Source organism: Ascidiella aspersa, chromosome 2, assembly GCF_963924565.1.
Source record: "Ascidiella aspersa chromosome 2, kaAscAspe10.2, whole genome shotgun sequence".
In the NCBI taxonomy this organism is placed as follows: domain Eukaryota; kingdom Metazoa; phylum Chordata; class Ascidiacea; order Phlebobranchia; family Ascidiidae; genus Ascidiella; species Ascidiella aspersa.
The window spans coordinates 22,102,297-22,121,401 of record NC_139448.1 but is presented as its reverse complement, the minus strand read 5'-3'; the positions used below and the strand labels follow the sequence as shown (position 1 = coordinate 22,121,401).

The following is a 19,105-nucleotide window of genomic DNA, read 5'->3' as shown; positions in this document are numbered from 1 at the left end:
ATGTCCCGAAAATAAATTTTCGGCCCATATAACAAGATAGGTCCCAAAAATAAATTTTCGACAGAAATAGTTTGAAGGCAAATGGCAGCATGTTAAAAGTAAACAAACAAACAAATATAAATCAAAAAAACAATATCAGTAGCTAGTTTTAAACAGGGAGTCGAACCGTTTGACTTTTCCAGTTAGGAATACGGTTCAGTTCCGGTTTCGGTTCGGAGCAATTCAAAAGTTCCTGCTGCGGTTCGAACATTGTTTTTTCGAAACCGGTTTATAAAGGGGGTTGAAATACAATTAAGGTTGCGTTAAATCCAAAAATGTGGGTCCATAAATGTAAAAAATATATAAATTATTGAATTGTACCTTGTATGGAATCAAGTTTTGTAAAATATTAAAAAGCAAAAGTTCGAAGATGGCATAAGCCTATATGACCTGACTCTGTAAAATATAAGTTGTTACGTAATGCTGGAGTGAACCGATTTAGAGGTTTGGTTAAGGTTCAGGCTCTTTCAAAATATTCGGTTCAGTTCCGGTTCAGTTCTTCAAAATTTTAGAAAAAACGGTCCAGGTTCGGTAACAGCTCGGGAAAATATAGCCCAAAACCAGTTTATAAAGTTCCGGTTCGGGTTTGGTTCGACTCCCTGGTTTTAACGCATTATTTATTTTGAGGTACAATACGAACTTGTTTAAAAGGCGCTACATAATCGTTAACCGTAATAACAATTCCACTTGGCGCCAGCCTCCTATGGGATTAGGATTATCGACATATCTGTCTTCTGTAATCCTTTGGCAATACCAACATTCTCTTCTCTTCGTGGTGTTTGTTCTTTTGATAGAATGTTATACCAAATTTATGTTTAAATTGAGAAATGGCCTAACGCTGGAATAAATTCGAATATGGTTAGAGATTTACGTGATGTGGTTATAGTTGCGTTTCCAAGGTACATGAATTGAACAATAGAACAACACATAAAAGGCGGAGTGTACACTGAATAGGCGGAGAAATTGTTAATTGAGAACCTTTCAGGCGTGAAAGAGTATCGTCTAACGCGGACAGTAGTTATTTAAGAAACAAAGGGGGCGAAATAACAATGAAATGCCGTGTCTGGGTCAGCAGCTTCGCAATAGCGCCACAAAACAGGTTTCGTAACGTTTTATAGACAAGCATAGTATTTCGTCAATAAAATACCAGGTTTGTTTACTTTCAAGGGTGACGAGGTCGCTCGCATAGTGTATCAACAGTTTTTTTTATAATTATAAACTTTATTGTCAACCAGCTGTGTACAGTTTTTTAATTTGGAACCCAATGTCATAGCTTGTCCTTTGGAATACTTAGCCCTCCATGCGTATAGCCCTTATTTTTGGTTCCTAGTGATCACTGCATAACCTGTCGAAGATGCCGGCTTTACTACCAGAAAACTCTCAACCGGATATAAGAAACAGCAATCTGTCACCAAAGGAGCCGTACCACATTCCAGGGTGAGTTTATTACCAACCTCTATTACATTTACCACAGGATGAAGCTTGTGCAACATTGTAACGAACAAGCAAAGCTACGGTTACTGGATTGTCAGTATATGTTGGCACAAAGCGTATCAACTGGACTTTTTTGTTTTTCTTTTTTTATCAAAATTACAGGTTACTGAAGATAAATACCATAGATTCGCCAAACACCAACGAGGAATCCGTTTTTAACCTATAATAAAAACAGATTCGGACCCTATTGTAGGAACAAAAAATAGCATAGAATAGTTTAGATCTTTAAATAAAATACAAAGGCCGTATAAGATTTGAGCGGACCACATATAGGTCCACCCTTAGATTACGTCCACGCTTAAATTAACAAAACAGCCTAATTTTGAAGCATGAAACTATGGCGAGGACCGTGGTTGTTTTTTGTGCAAAGCGTGTAAATTGTTTATAAGAAATGAACTGTTCGCAGTAGCCTAATATGGATCTGGGGAAGTATGACCACCTAACAGGGCTGTAACTTGGTCAGCAGGGCCTGGGCAAACTTCACTATCCGGTTTTATTTTTTCAGCATAATATCAATTAAGTACAATCTTCCCATCACGAAAACAAAGTTTTTGTTACTAAATATGTTTCAGAAAATACAGTTAATTGGTATTACAAGTTAACCGCAAAAAGTAATAATTACGAAGACTAAAAATTATACATTTTTGTTAAAGCCATGTGTTTTTAAAGAAGTGTAAACATTTGATTTTGCCAATTTAACTTTCATGTTAACGAAAATTAGCTAATATTATGTATAGCATAATCACTTCATTATAGTGTGATAAATAATGCGAAGATGTAAAATGATATTGTACTTTTATTTTTCCTAAACATTGCATTAACCTATACGTGGCGCTACACGAGCGGTAAAAATGCATTTTATATTTGACTCCTTTCTTTTCGTAAGTGATATTATCGTTTTTTGTTTGCTTTTTTTCAGGGTTTAACTTACCGTCCGAAGCGGCAATGTTTCTAATGTAATTGGGTCACGCGCAGTACGTTGCCTTCAAGGTGCGCAATTGCGCGGCCACACCACACAATTTGCGCAGTAAAATTTGCTTTAGCGCATTTACATGATTTTCAAATTAACGCGCATTACGTTGCCTTCACGGTGCGCAATTGCGCAGGCACACCAGACAAATTGCGCAGTAAAATTTGCTTTAGCGCAATTACATGATTCTCAAATTAAAATTAAAATATATTCACTTTTTTGCTACAACAGTTTGAGCTTTCCGCATGGCCTTTTTTCGTTGATGTTTGTAGCTAAAAGCAAGTAAACAAATCAAATCCGAATTGACGATTGTGACCTAATAAATTACTTTGTCTAATCCAGGGGTTCCCCAACTTTTTTTGGCTGTGGCCCAAGAGTCTATTTAATAACGATTCGTGGTTCACCACGTGCTATAAATTAGGACACAAACATTTTCTATGAAAATTTAACTCAAAAACAGGCGAAATAGTTTCTATCCATTTATTTTTTAATGAGATACATGCTTCTGGAATCTCCCACACAGCAGCTAAAACCCTTTGTTAGGAGACAATGACCTTTCTTGCTAAATAATTATTGCTTTTTAAAACAAAGCGCATAATATCTACACTCTACAGCAGAGGTTCCCAACGTGGGCGGTACCGCCCCCTTGTGGGCGTTGGCGAGTTGCAAGGGGGCGTTTTCAGTCTTTTCATGATTTGGGGGGCGCTGAACGCACATAATGGGGGCGTTAAATGAAAGTACTTATATCAAAATTTTATAAAAAGTTCACATAAAAATAGTAACAAACAGCATTGTAGGACGTAGGTAACTTTTAACCTTAAATGGCAACTTCCGTACTGCGAACTTGTAGTAGTTTCCCGACCATTGTTACCTAATAATTGGCTTTCGTATGTAAAGCTGTTAGTTGCTGTTGCGTTTCACCGTTTTATACGCGGCAAAATGTTTGTAGATTTAAAGCAGGGGTCGCCAACCTACGGCCCTCGACCCGACGCCTCTTTGACAGCTAGACATAAGTCCATTTTAAATACTTTTTGACTATTTTAACTCAGTACGGGCAAACAATTTTCGCGCTTGGCGCGAATGATCTTTCTACGTCCAGTTTGTTTACGTTTTGATGCTGTCTTTGAACTAGATCAGCGCTTCTCTACCGTTGGGACGTGGAAGGCTACCAAGTGTGTCGCGGACAAACGGAAAACGTATTCAAAAATATTAGATATATATATTTTTTTGAAATTTTTTATTTTTTTCGCCAATGTAATAAAAACTAGCAGGAAATTTAAAAGAAATGCCGTTATATACCCCCCAAAAAATCGCGCTCGTTTCGCTCGCCAGGTGGGCCCGGACTTAACAAGATTAACAAACACGGCCTAGTTTATCGCATTAGATTAGGCCCCGCTCGAACTTCGTTTTTGCTTTTTATAGTTGTGTATCTCTGATTTGGACAAATGTTTGAACAGTATTTACTTTTTATTTCTCGTGCGATTTGCCATTAACCGATTTCCTATTTCGATAACTAAAAATCTTCTGCAAATATTTTTACATCGTATTTTACCACCAATCGTCAGTAGAAAATCTAAAACGTGTGGTCGACACGGCTAGACATTAATACGGTACTTCAAACAACATCATGTTGTTTAAAACTTCTGCCAAAGTATCTAGTTATCGCAATGTTTGCTGTTTGCGCAAATCCGTGTTTGCCATGTGGCCATTATATCACGAGTAGCACCTTTCCAAAATTCTGAAACAAGATTAACACAATGGATGCCTTTTTCGATTCGTGCATACTTTTACGTGATTTCGGTGCAGCCATTTAGTTGTTCAGCCAACATATTATTAATCATTATCTGTTCTTAATGCGCCAAGTCTCCCATAAAACCTCTTGCCTTGCCATCGAAAAAAAACTGCGCGATTTACTTTACTTCAGTTGCAATTACAAACTAACTTTTCAAAAACAGCCTAAGAGCTTAAGATTAATCTATTGCTTTAAGAAGATTTACCATTTTACCATAACTTAAGTTTAAATTGCCTAATTGCAAAACGCTAAAATTTATGACACAAATTCATATTATCTCATCATCTAGTACAGGCTAGTATAGCCTATTATTATTAGGGCGCCAGACTACGGAAGTCTCTAAAAAGGGGCTCAAGGGAAAAAAAGGTTAAAACCACTGGTGTAATCCAACCAAGTTTTCTGTTGGGAAAATGGGAAGAAAAAGGCAGCTTGTAACAACTTTGGTGCAGTGGGTTTAAATGAACAATAGCGTTATTTTAAACTCATAAGGTTGATAAGTCTATATAATAGTGATCTTAGCGTTTTTATTTGTTTCTCGAAACTAAAAAAATAGGCTGCTCTAAAATACAAAAAATAATTGAAAGGCATACGATTTTGTATGTTAGATTACACATTTTCGCACTAAATCTGCAGTAAAAAAATGATTCTTCTATTCACAAACGCTTAAAAAAATTACACAAGTTTTCGGTTGTTTCTAGAGTCTAGACCTATCCAATCAGGACACTTATAAGCTGGGAACAAACTATGAAACAAACTCCAGCCATCAGTCCGAAATAAGAACAACATCAATTCGGAATATAACACAGTTCAGAATAAGATTAAAATAGGACTAATAATACCTAACAGTCGCAATGACGTCTAAATAGAAATAAGTCCAACATACGTCGAAATAAGGCCTAAGCAAAAATAATAAGGCCCATAAAACATTTTACATAACCCCCAAAACCACCCCTACTTTCATCACTTACTGCCATAAAATTTTTACCCTTACCCAATTTCTTAACCCACCCATTACCCGAGCCTAACCCCCAAAAGGGGCAAATTATCCGGTACCAAAACAGCGGCGCTTCAATAGCGTCGTTCAACCTAGGGCGCCTAAACGTCCGCTCCAAAACGACCGACAGGTGTCCCCCACTAGCCACAACCCTCTCCCCACAGTTTTAGAATTTACTTTGTCCATTTAGGCCTTATTCCAACAGGTGTAGGTCTCATTCACACGATTTTAATTTAACTTTATTATTAAGTTGGTCTTAATACTATGATATTATAGATTATAGTACTTAGATCTTTTCAGAGCGATTGAAGACCCACTACGTAAAACCACCACAAAACTGTGGCGGATTCAGGATATTTGATTTTAATTTGAATATTAGACGGCGCCTTGATGCCCAAAACACTCTCATGGCATCAAACGAAGAATATACTCGGTTACATAAAGTTAAAGTTGGCAAAAAATATAGCTCGACAGGCACTCTCAGGGTCACATTGACACGTGGGCCTTTACAAGCTGAGCAAATTTAACATTTTTTTGCCACATCAACTGTTAAAAGTACATCGAATATACCGCCAACACGCGGCCCCAACTACCGAGCATGATAACACTAAGCTATTCAAAAGTAACTCGCGGCCAACTAAAAATGGCTCTGCGGCCCACATTTGGGCCGCGGCCCACAGTTTGCCGACCACTTCTTTATAGATGTTAAGCTTCGTAGGTTTTACTGTGTGTTCCCCCTTTAACGAACTTATGTACAAATATGCAGAAAAACACATGACGTATGAGCACATGAAAAAGATTGCACATTGCTAGGTTAAAGACATTTATCAAAAGGATTTGTCAAATATTTTATGTGGGCTATAAGTTTGGGCGAAGCCTAAAAAGTATATTTTCGGGATAGCAGGACATCTCGCCCTCCCTTGATCCTAATTTGGTATTGTATTTTATTAGTTTTGCAATTGCTTATCATTGGTCAAAATAAATGTTTATAGGTGTAGGCTGCTGAGTGAAATTGATTGTGCAGGGCGTACAAATTTGTTTGAGAGGACATAGCCCCGACTAAGTTTTTTCACATATCCCTAACTATCTTTTTTTACCTCGGTTTATGTGGTGGATTAACTAATTTCATTTGTTGTCTAGTCAGAAAATTCTACCTAAACCATATTGCCTATTACTATTCCAGTGGGTCCATATTTTGGCTATCACGCACAGATGTAATCATAGTACAAGTGCCAATTTAAATTATTTGTATATTGTATGCCATTTTTGTACGAGAAAGATTTTTACGGAGCACGTCTAATATATGACATTATTGTTGAACAAAAACTAAAATACGCAGGTATGACATGATTAACAAGCTTCGTCCCACGGGAGTTTATATATACTTTACTTTTTAGCTATGCAGGCAACAAGCCGCAATTCAAGTATCAGTGTAGCGAAACTTTTGGACAGTGCACCCATCGCCTGCTGAGCTCATCGGAAATCAATCAGTCAGGGAACACAGTTTTGCGGCCCATCGTAATCCCACGTTCCCAAACTGTCCCTTTGGGATATCACGACATTCCGAAGGTTTGTACAATGCTCAGTGTTTAACATATTGCATTTTGTATTAGTTCATTTCAATGTGTTAAATATACAAAAATATCGCTAACAAAGAATGTGCTAGAGGTAGAAAAACGTAAAGTTTATTGCAACGAAAGGCTTTTTAGCACTACATGCACAGATTAGTAAATGTGCTGGAAAATAATTACCAAAGCCAAATAGGTCAAGTAAGTCGACATCATCTTAAAATACAAGAATTGCGTTCCATCTTTTACAAGTGACCTTTGAATTGATCTCAGTTATTCCAACTGAAAATGATGCAAGTAGGCCTACATACGAAAACGAAGTCGATTAACGCGACATATTTAGTTTTGTTGAGTATATTTAAAAGGTCTTTTTTATTCCAGGTAAATGCACGGAACTTCCAAAGTTTTGGGAAATGTTTTGTGTCTAACACGTTATAATAGGATATCCGATACTTGTAATTTATTACCATACTTGATATTTTTTTACTCAAAAGTAAAGCCGTACTTTCTAATGCCAAAATATCGTTATTGTAACAAATTTACTCATCTCAGCCTTTTTGTCTCGAACTATAAAATGTAAGGTTTGATGGTGTGAAGATCGGTCGCCCGCCGACTTCTTTAACTGCGGATATCGTGTTGTTAGGATTTTCTAACCTCGGTTTTTGGGAGCTGCGTTATATATTTGTGCGCGGTTCAGCTGCTTTTACATTTTGTTGTTGGCCTTAGTCTGGTTGATATCTATCCAATCGGACGCATTCGAGCATAGCTTGCAATCTTGTGGTTACAGACAAGCTGTGGCCTAGCCCTAATGCAATTAGTTGATGTGTATTTGTCTTTACTGTTAACTGACTGTTCTCTTGTCCAATAAACGTCTTACTCAAAAAGTAACGTCAAACCTTACCCTTAGCAGCATTTGGGGACAGTTTACCGAGTAGCCTGCGATATTTGGGGCTCGTCCTAGAAAAAGTATTGTTTCCGAGAGCTCAAGACACAGACGTTTAGATAGTCGAGGCAGGAAAGAGTATTGACATTTCGTGCAGCTGCAGCAGACCAAACGCTATCGTTTGGCTGGCGAGGTGGTAGACGAAAAAACAAAGTAAAGACATCGTTGCAGCGGTAGCCCACAAGAAAAGGTGAACCGAAGATGCACAGAAATAGGGGTAATATCAGCATGAATTGAAGAGTTGAAGTTAATTGGCTATACTTCACTATCGGAGATCAATCGAAACAAACTGACCCGAGTTGTTAAATATACTAAATTGTTGAACTACTTTCGACGACAGTCAAGAGGGACGAAAGTGGCAAGATTGACCAAGATTGACAAACGATGTGGTGGCAAGATTTAACAACCGATGTGAATTAACGCACCAAGCATGGAAATCTCCGATAGCTTAAGTGAAATATTAGTTTAAGTGACTGTACATGCTACTTTAAATTGTGTCTTGTAGAACCAAACGCACTTTTTTGTTTATTTGTGCTCTATCTCAGATCGGCCGCCTTCCGTTCCCTGGTGCTGTTTGGCTTTTTAAACCTTTGTAAGTGTTAGGGTCAGGAAATTTATCAGAGTTCACAAAATATTGTAGCGGGTTTACCAGTAAGCAATTCTCACGGCAAACAAGTAACGATTTTTTTTCGGACGCCTTTTGGTACCGGTATTCCGTGTTGATTCAAAATCATGCAACTACAATTACTGCTACCAGACGGACCGTATCCTTATCAGCAGGATTGCTATCTGCTAGGACTTAAAAATAAGCAAACTGCTCTGTGATGACGAGGTAGTTTACTAACAGTAATTATATTTAACGCAAGCTTTTAAGATTGACTTATATGGGCGTATTTATGCTACACATCAAGCCGAGGCGCAACCATGATTTTTTTTAACTAGAAGTAAATGCCAAACTTTTTGGCGTTTCTAGCGAATCGAGGTTCGGTTTATAGTATGGTTTAGTCCATTTTAATAAAATCGTTTTTGCCGAACGGCGTCGTGCGTCTCGCAGAACCTCTAAAATGCAAGCTTGGCCGACCTAAACAATAACAGAAATTTTGCGCTTTGAGCGAATCGATATCATTAATCGTAATGTAACTTTTGTTTCAAAAGTAACACCTCACCGACCTTAAACATTACCAAAATAAACCACTTGTGTATAGTGTCTTATAAGGTTAGTTTTTAAAAACGTCACGATTATATGTTACGTAGTGACGTCAAATTTTGACAAAACTTTGTGACGTCACGATAACGTAACTTTGTTACGTCTAACAAATTTCATGGCGTCATAAGTGGTTTTCCCGGAGTTTTTGTTGGCAGCGCAGCTATAATACTAACCTGGGCTTAATTAACCAAATAGTTGCTAAACTAAGACAAGATTTGTTGAGTAGGCAAGTATAAAGCTGAAGAGTTCAGTAAATAGGTTAGTAGAGTATCACAGCTGCTAATAAAGCTTGATAGTAGCATGAGAGTCCAGCTACGTAGAAATAAATTGTTGAAACATAATGTGAAGTAAACTTTAAAATTGATCAAGAAGTGTTTTAGTTTATTGCACAATAGCAAATTACAAGGAATGCAGTACTTTTTTAAACTGACGCTGAAGGCTCTGAACCAGCCAATCTGCGCGTAAATTAGCATGGAATTACTCAGTAACGTTGTTCTTCTCCCACACTAACTAATGTAGCTATTGGAATGCTGTGGGTGCGGAATATCCACTTAATTCAGTTTATATTAACCACTCAATACCAAGAGATTTTTTGATGTAATTTCCATAGTGCAACATCTCTTCTAAAAAACAACATTAACGACTCAGATGCTCAGCGAAATAAATATGTCCGACTTCAACTAGAGGCCGACTCAATTGTTTATCTTTATCACAATACTGGATGCGCTAGACCAGTGGTTCTCAACATTTTATGCTTCGTGGCCCCTTTGAAATGTTCTCAACCCTCGTGGCCCCCTGCTTAAAAATGCCTAGCATTGTGTTTAACGTCTTTTCACGTGTTTTACTTCTTCACGTTATTAGCCAATACAGCCATTTATCAACAAACGCATGCACTTACTTGCTAAAAATTTAACAAATGAGTCATTTTAATTTTAATTAACTTAGTTAGTAATTACAAAGCTTGGTCTTACAATGACATTTTTTTAATTCGGCTCTATTTTGTACTGAGCCAAGCTTTACTATTCTTGGCAAATAAGCTGTGCATAACCTAGCTGAATATTGGCCTAAAATTGACCTTGAGTACCCTGTAGCTTATACTTCATGCGTTTTACGGTGAATTGTTTCAGCTTTTGCCGGACATTTAATGCTTAGGCGAAGGGTATCGGGCTATCGGCAAGTAACATGCCACTAGAAAACACGATGACGCCGCACTACATGACTACGTATAAAGCAGCCCAGTAATTGTTTCACCACAGCGACAGACCTTTAACCAAACTTGCCACTCGCCTACGTGCGGCGTAACTTTAAGCGATAAAACGAATAAAATGATCCAATATTCTACTTTGAACATCCCTACTGACGAGTTAAAGCAGGTATCAGAAAAATGTGTTACATAACGTTACAAGAAAGTTTTACAGTCATAATAAAAGTTATATGACATATTAAAAAAATTACACTTTGTTTTCGCAATATCTATAGCTAGAGAGTTATGCCCGTGGCCCCCCAATGACCGCTCCGTGGCCCCCAGAGGGTGGCGAAGGCCACGGTTGAGAAACCCTGCGCTAGACTAAACATATCAGTTGTGCAATGGACCAATGGTGTATCTTAAGGGAGTGAAATAATTGGCCTTAAGGTCGTTGAAGTTCAATTAAATTTGTCACAGATTAACATTTTAAGGCTGCCGATAGGTCATATAACAACAATGAATGTAACACTCGCTAGTCGGGCGGAGTGGGTGTCAATCAGCACACACCCGAAGCGAATTGCGAATTGCACTTGCATAGTAAATTTTTTTGACATATTTTGGGAGCAAAGTCTGTCCTCATGTCCACATGGATTCGCCTCTGGTAGGTAAAGGGTACCTTACCCTTGCAGTTGAAATCTTATTCTGATGAGTTTAGTCTTGCCAGTACTCGAACTAAGTTGTTATTGTAATTTTTGTTTTTTATGTCTAATTGCCTTTGTTGTGACCTTGATATTATTCCGCTTTCTATTTTTAAACCTTGGTAGAATGTAATACAATTTATCGCGTTCGAAAGTTTTTTAGTACACATTTCTATTTGAATATCGAGTTATACTTCCTTAAAATTAAAAATTAAAATAAGTAGTTATTGCATTTTGTTCACGCTTTGCATGAATCGAATATAGCCATTTTATAATCATCAACATTTGCCCAACTTATAAAAGAATTTAGCAAGATAAAACATTGTAAGTTTTTTTGGCGCTTTTGGAGGAAACTTCGCCTTGTACTAAACGCTTTGCCTTTTTGGTCGTAATTGCGCACGGCCGACCGAGGATAATTTTCACATTTCGAATTATAACGAACGGTTATCTTATAGATTAACATCGATGCGTGCAATGTTGAAAAGTTGTTGGAAGAACGGTGTCTACAGAGTGGAGATCAACTCTACAAACGAAATATGAGATCTGGATATATGGGTGATATATTCAATAGATTTTGCAAACGTTATTTTTTTACAGTTGTCTAGTTTTAGTGAGTCAATTACTACCAAGTACTACTATATTATTGTTTTTAACATCAATAAACAATAAGGTGAAATCATAAACTACAGTCTAAGGTTAAAAATTTTTCTATTACTTTTGTAATATACTCTCAAAACAAGCAGTTTTTAAAGTGAGATCCGGAGTTTTCGATCGAAAGTGGTTGGATTCCATTTAGTTATCAGTCGGATAATTCCTTTACCAAGTTTTAAGGTAAACTTTGCACGGGTTTAAAGATTATATGATTTAGGTAACATTCGATGCATGTAGATTGGCCCATTTGCGTACAAGCCGTACAACAAACTACACCTCGTAAGACTACATAAAGTGACCATGTTAGCATAATTCGGTGACTCTGAAAAAGTTGACCCAGAAACCACATCGGCAAACTTTTTCTCTTTTAGGAATGGTTTGTGCGAAGCGGTGCGATTAAGTCCCACTACTGCCCTAAGGGGGTTCCAACCTGTGTAACGAAGGGGAACTTCCCAGTCATTCTTTATAGATACGCTTGAAACCATTGAATACCTCTTACGTCGCCCGATACTTAATGGCGTGGCTTAATGGCACCGCCAACCTTACAATTTTTATGATTGTTGACTCAAAGCTATGAGCTAGAACTGTTAGCCCTACCAGCTACTACAGCAATTGTTCCAAGGTTGCTTAAAAACAAAAGAACAACGAAAAGCTATCGTTTAAGGCTAATTTAATGGTGGAAGAATTTTTTTACGTTCAAAATGACCGTTGGCGGTAATTTAAAGTAAGTCGCTTCCTACCTCATACTGTGGTTATTTTATTCAACTAATGAATTACATGCTAAATTTTGACCTAGACTTGAGAAAAAATTAATAAGTTTCAATATTCTAATAATTACCTAAGCGGAGATATAAACCATTAAAACTCAAAAAACGTCAAAATGGCCGCACCGGTAATTTTAGTGTTTAAAAGTGCATATATGTGAAGAAATGGATTACGTCATTCACAAAATGGTTGTTTAGCAAAACCTGGCCTCAGTGGCCTGGTTAGGGGCCAATTGTCAACATCATACGAGATTGAATGGCCTAACAAACGTCAAACGTTAAGCAAACCACAGCGTAAGCGTTTACAGGCCATCGCCCTAATACGCGCCTCTTGGCCATTACAACCTCATGCGTTTAGGCTTGGGACTTCTAACATACGGTGCATATTAAGCATCAGATTTCAACAGCTTCTCGTCAACTCCAATCCCGTCTTGGCATTTGGCGTGACCGCCAGTGGCTTGCCATTCCCAGATCGATGTTCTGGTGAAATTTTTCTCTGCATATTATCGAACGTCATTGATCACTATAAGCAACATCGTGACTTTGGTCACCAGTAAGCTTGTAAAGCAGTAAAAGCGAATTTGCCTGATCACAAACGACATTCAGAATCATTTAGGCACAAACTTGGCAACAGCACCGACTCGAATCAGGCTTAACAGGACATCGGTGACCTTATTATAGGGTCGACTAAAAGCATCATTTTACGTAACTGAGATCTATACGCCATTTAGAATAAAAAGTGTACCAGCCTCTACAGCGCCTATTTGGCGCCACCCCTTGTGTTCCGAACAAACCCCTACCCCCCACCCATCCCCTTGTGGTCAGAACAAGAATTCAGCACCCAGACTACTACTCGTTCATCTTGAAGCAGGCGTTGTTGATTACAAGTCTCAGTAAACTAATTTGCCTCGACCAATTAACCACACTATTGCTTCAATAAGTATTGTTGTAGTCTGATTACAAATCCACACAGTTTTTGTTGGCTGGTGTTGAGCTGGCCAGCCAGAAGCCGGCAATCAACACAACCGCTTACTGTATTAACTAGGCAAGACTGGTTATATATTGATATAAGTTTCGCATATAAAAATTGAAAGTTTGCATGAAAGAGAGAAGGCGACACGAAAAAGCGGAAATGATTTACAACCCGAAGCCTTTTTGGCAGCCGGGAACTGCAACAATAACGCGTTCACACAGGTGAAATACTTTTATCTATAACGGAAATATGTGTCACGATATAACATTATTCATGTGGAAACAGCCGAATGCTCTGTTCTCAGAATGACAGCGAGTGTTTGGTAAAAGGAGTGAAAAAGTAACAAATCATAAATCGTAAAATATTTGATAAATACACAATACAATAAATTCCAAATTATCCACTAATTATTACTTATGACGCTACAATCTCAACCAACAACTCTATACCCGATAGAAAAAGGCATCGACTCCGCCATCTCAAATCGTGGCCAAGGATGTGTTGGCAAGACCTTAAACATCTTAAGATAGATAAAGCTTCATATCCGACCTTTTTTTGGTTCATGCAGGCACAGCACGACAGTGATCACGATAGGTACTTAAATAAATCCATTATTTACACTATCTTCTAGGCCAGTGTTTCCCAAACTTTTTTTCTCGCGTACCATTTTGAGCTTTTGTACAGTGTTCATGTACCACCTAAGTTACATCTGACTAGAATATCTCAAACTATACCTATTTTAGCATATAGATAAGAAAATGAGCATGTAGCTGTATTAGAGTTTAACAACTATCATTCCAGGAAGACTTAAAAGCCATAAATTAAGCAAAACACAGCAAATAGTTTTAATGCGATGGATGTAGTTGTTTTTTTCGCGACCAGCTGGTTGAGATGTCTTTGGGAGTATGCTTGGTTTCATAGCTGAATTAGCAAGCGCCTTCATACAAACAACATATTGCGGAACAGCTTCTCTATTGTGTTCAATAGCTATAAACCCGTAGTTTATGTAGCCTAAGTCTGGCTGTACTTTCGTTTAGACATGTTCCTAGTATAGTTAAATTAAACAAAATTAAATTCTCACACTATTCCTCTATTTTAAAAGAAATTACAGTAGTTCAATATGATTGAAATATCATTATACATATGGCAATACTACACTGCTGCTCTTCAGTTTATTACTACATACATATTAAACCAGCTAACAATTAACGTTTTATTATCTTCAACAAGCTAAGTGTTACGTCATAAACGTGCGAAACCTCAAATTAAAGGTAATTAAAACGCAACATTGCAAATACCCAATCTGAAAGTTTTAAAAGTTGAAAGTTTTCGCAAGTTTATACATATGCTTCAAATTTTTTTTTTTTTTAAGTTTTCGCAGATTTATACGTAGTCGCGTACCACCTGAAAGACTCTCGCGTACCACCGGTGGTACGCGTACCACAGTTTGGGAACCACTGTTCTAGGCGGACCACATAATCTTTTTTAAATTCTGTATGAACACACCCCAAGATTAGATACTGTTTTATTACTAATTTTAACAAAAAAATAAGAGTCTGTCCATTCGTTCTGGAACAACATATAGGCCTACCTTCATCAAAAAACTATCTTTTTTTAAAGACATTTTCTAAGATTGCATTTAAATAACAATATAAGGATCTAACAAATTTGAAATTTCAAGGAAATATTTGTAGATAAACATTTTTTGATGCCTTGTTCTTAACTTAAACCAAATTGTGACGGTAAACACATTAAGTTGGCAAGAGGGACCCCATCGCTGCTTTAGTACGCCGGCGTCTATCCAGTATTTGACAAATGCTACCGTTGATCAAGGCACTCTTTTCACTGAAGATCCCAAAAATCGCTTTGAGGCACTGTCTACGTTTCCCTCAGGTGAAAGAACTACTCATTATTGCAACCATCAAGCCACTGAGCTTCGTTACATGGGAGCCTCATTATCTATAGGTCGTCTATAGCAGTGGTTCTCAACCTTTTTTAGCTTACGGACCGGTGAAATTTCAAAACAAATTTTGCGGACCGAATCAAAATCAACCCAAAATGCAATTAGGACAAATGTATGCAACTTAAAAGCAAAGACTGGAAACACCAATTAAATTAGCAATTTTCTGCTGTCTTTCTTATATCATACGTGGTATACCAAAGTTTTTCACGTACAACTATCTTAAAGAAGAAGACTTCAACGACGTGTAGCCTACTTATAAACAGCTGGGCACAACACTGCTCATTGTAACGTACGGTAAGTCCTAAGTAGACAATTAACTTTATGTTACGTCACAATGCTGCAAATTACGGAACTGGCGAAGTTCTTAATTTGGTGAACAAGCTTTTAACATCTTGCATTTCGCAATTGAGATATAACATTGTAAATATTTGGCGGACCGGCACCGGCGGTTGAGAACCACTAATCTATAGGTCGAGCAACAATCGAGGAAATAATTATAGCCTAAGCTTTTGCCAGATTTGTCAACATTTCATAAACTTAAATGCAACATAAGCTACTGTATAGCAAGCAAATTGTTTTACGTGCAAATTTTTTTTTAATTTAAAAAGATTATAAAAGAAAATTGCTTGAGGAACAACTTTATTTTAACCCGAGTCATTTGTCGAAAGATTTAAGACAAGTCAAGTCATTTGAACATTTGACTGAAGTTCACTTAAGTCAAGTCATTGAAGTCGTAACAGCTTTGTTGCGATTTAAGTAAGAGTCATACGTTTGTGTTTTATTCTCTAATATTTAAAATATCATGTACAAAATTTGTTAAAGTTGCCCTTGCTTTACATTGACACTCAACTGTATTGAGTTGAGTTTTTAATTTGACATTTCACCCTATTGAGCACTCGTCCTACAAGAGAATGTCGATTCAGCTTATGGTGTTGACCCATAAGTTTAGATTTGTTAGCTTAACAGTTGTCGCTAACTTAAAAAAACAAAAAAAATGGAAGCATTTTGTTCAGAATGTTTACACATTTCAAACTGCCTTAAAAAATGAGGTCTCATTAAAGTCTTTGCCTCGGTGAATTACCTAACTTCTTCTAGATGGGGGCAGATTGTAGAAAATTGTTCATTCGGCTGTTTTTCTTATTCTGACATAGATTCAGTCGAGTTTTGTTGGCTATATGTGAGCAAGCAAGCAAGCAAGCAACCCTATAAGCGATATGTTAGCCTCTGAACGATCCGAGCTATCTGTTTTATTCATATAAAGTTCTTGCTTACATAGAAGTTGAGAATTTGCATGAAAAAAGCAACACGGAAATATATTTCTATCCTAATGTGGTAACAGTATACAGCGGCCTACTTTTCAAGGTGCGGATATTTGACATAGCGATTACTCATATCGCTTGTTTACAGTAAATCTTGGATGACAGCAAAATCTCAAAGCAAAATGAACTAAGTCAGCTTTTTAGCTCAGTGGATGTGAATTATCATCAAACGGCGCATTCAAAGTGGCATACAGCGCCAAAGGGAAAACAGCAACACATCAGAAATTACGCAATACAATAAATATTCCATTACATGTGAAATTATTAATCAATTATTGCCTATGATGCTACAGATTCGCAGAAAGAGTTGGTTGGAGAGTCGGAGTCGGAGGAAGGGTTGGTGGAATAGGCTGAGAAAGAGGTGAAGGAAAAGTTAGAAGAAGAGTTAGAAGGAGAGTTTAGAGGAAGAAGTTAGAAGAAACGAGAAAAAGATTTAAATGGATAATTCCGGGAAGAGATAGAGAAGAAGATTTAACGACGAAGAATTGAGAAAAAGAGTTATAAAGGACTAAACTTAGAAGAGAATAGTTAGAGTACCGGTGGAAGAATAAAAGAAGAATATTTAGAAAGAAGAATTAGTGGAGAATAGTTAAGAGAAAAGAGCTAGTTAGAGTGTTCTTACCATCTCTTAATGTGTTTTTCGTACTCCAGCCGTAAGACCGGAATAAGAAATAAAACACAGTTTAATAAGACTAAAATAGGACTAATATAGGCTAATAGTTGTAATAGTTTGGGGAGGGCCATGCAATTTTTGAGATATGACGTCACAATTTTTTTAGATATGACGTCACAAAGTATGTCATTGACGTCATAATTCAGGTAAAAATAACATCGGCTGTCCGAACAAATGAACTCGTGCAAAATAACATTATTCAGGTTGTTAAACAAATCGTCCGCGTAGCGCGAAAAACAGACCTTTTGAAAGAACGAAAAAGTAATTAGGTTAACCTGCACAGTTGGCCGGTTTCCTAGTGTGACCCGGTATGAGGAATATCGCTGAAAGACGCTACCATGTCTATTGTCTACACATCCTGCTTTTTCTCGAAAGGAGAGCAACCTCACATGCCTTATGGCGAATTTGACAGGAAAAAGGGGCCATCTTCCCGTCGCCAACAGAGCTAAGCCTGGTTGCGAGGAAGACATTCGGTCATTTATTGATAACAAAAACAGGATAAACAAAAACAGGAGACAAGAAGAAATTTCTAAAAACAGAGCAGCATTAAAACCTATTATTGTTACGATACTTACATGCGTCAGGCAAAATATCGCAATCAAAATATCGGTCATCAGGACGTTGGCCCTATAGATTGTAAAGGAACAGAACCATCACAAAATGATGGAAACTTTAAAGCATTATTTTGCTTCAGGCTGAGAGGAGGGGATAACGAATTGCAAAATCACGTAAATAATTGCACAAGTAACTCTACCTTAGTAAGCAAAACCACACAAAATGATTTAATTACGTGTGCAGGAGAAATTGTCCAAACAAAAAGAGTGATGTAAAACAAGCGAAATTCTGAACAATTATGGCGGACGAAACACAGGATGGTGCCAAAAAAGAACAGCTTGGTATTGTCATCCGCTATGTTGAAACAAGTTCTGCTACAACAATTAATAAAGAAGACCCAGTTGCCATTTTAGATTTGGTGAGTGATATCGCAATTAAAGATGATATGTGTTAATCACAACGAAATAAAACTCAATGGAAAGGCAATAGGAGAGGCTATAGTTTGTAATGTACACAAGCTTGGGCTAGAACTACGATATCTTATCGGACAATGTCCAGTTAGCGAGTTGGCGTCTGTTCTGTAGTAAAAAATATCGCTCCTCTTGCCGATTACTTTTATTGCTGTATGCATGCCCTTAATCTGAGTCTTTGCAAATGCCACCAAGATAACTGCGATCCAAAACTGCATGGATGATATAAAAGACCTTTAATTATTTTTTTGCTAAGAGAAACATCAGTCACCTAAAACGAATAATTGAAAAAGAATCCCCTAACAAAGGGCTGGGCAACCTTTTTAACACAAGGGCCAGTTAGGAATTGTAGGCCTAATGCTTACAAGAGGGCGCATATCAAATAAACACCAATTCATATTTATAGCTTTTACTAGAAAAACTAATGAGCTACTAGGTTGCAACTAAGGCAGTTTTGTCAGTGCTGTCTACTTTCGGAAAATAAAATTTTGAATTCGGAAATAAATTTAATTCCAATGACGCCTTTCTCGTACGGATCGGCTCAGTACAATTTAATTAACAGCCTTAATTCAAAACCAGCTGTTAAACATAACATCTCCGTCAATATGCGTGCCAAAAGTCTGTTACACCTTGACCGTACTAGACAAGTGTAAATGTTGCAAAAAAACTCTTTATCATGACACAAATACCGGTAAAACTTCAAGAATGAAGATTGTTTTGTAATAGATGGTTCCAATTATAGTTCAATGCATTAGTGTAGCTGTGCAGCCTATGGGTTACATCGCACTTCAAACAGGAAACTGATAGAGCAAAAGTTCCAACATGTTGCACGCTCATAGCCTTATT

General features: G+C 37.3%; 1 protein-coding gene across 1 annotated transcript in view; it reads left to right on the top strand.

Annotated features, from left to right (window-relative positions):
- Nucleotides 1-1,083: 1,083 nt before the first annotated feature.
- LOC146164321 (ciliary microtubule inner protein 2B-like) overlaps nucleotides 1,084-19,105 on the top strand; it is a 32,490-nt gene continuing 14,468 nt past the window's right edge. The window contains exons 1-4 of the mRNA XM_083382066.1: nucleotides 1,084-1,189; nucleotides 1,370-1,476; nucleotides 6,687-6,858; nucleotides 11,347-11,446. Of these exons, the coding sequence (XP_083238192.1) occupies nucleotides 1,394-1,476; nucleotides 6,687-6,858; nucleotides 11,347-11,446 (355 nt within the window). The 5' untranslated portion in view covers nucleotides 1,084-1,189; nucleotides 1,370-1,393. The remainder of the gene's footprint in view (nucleotides 1,190-1,369; nucleotides 1,477-6,686; nucleotides 6,859-11,346; nucleotides 11,447-19,105) is intronic.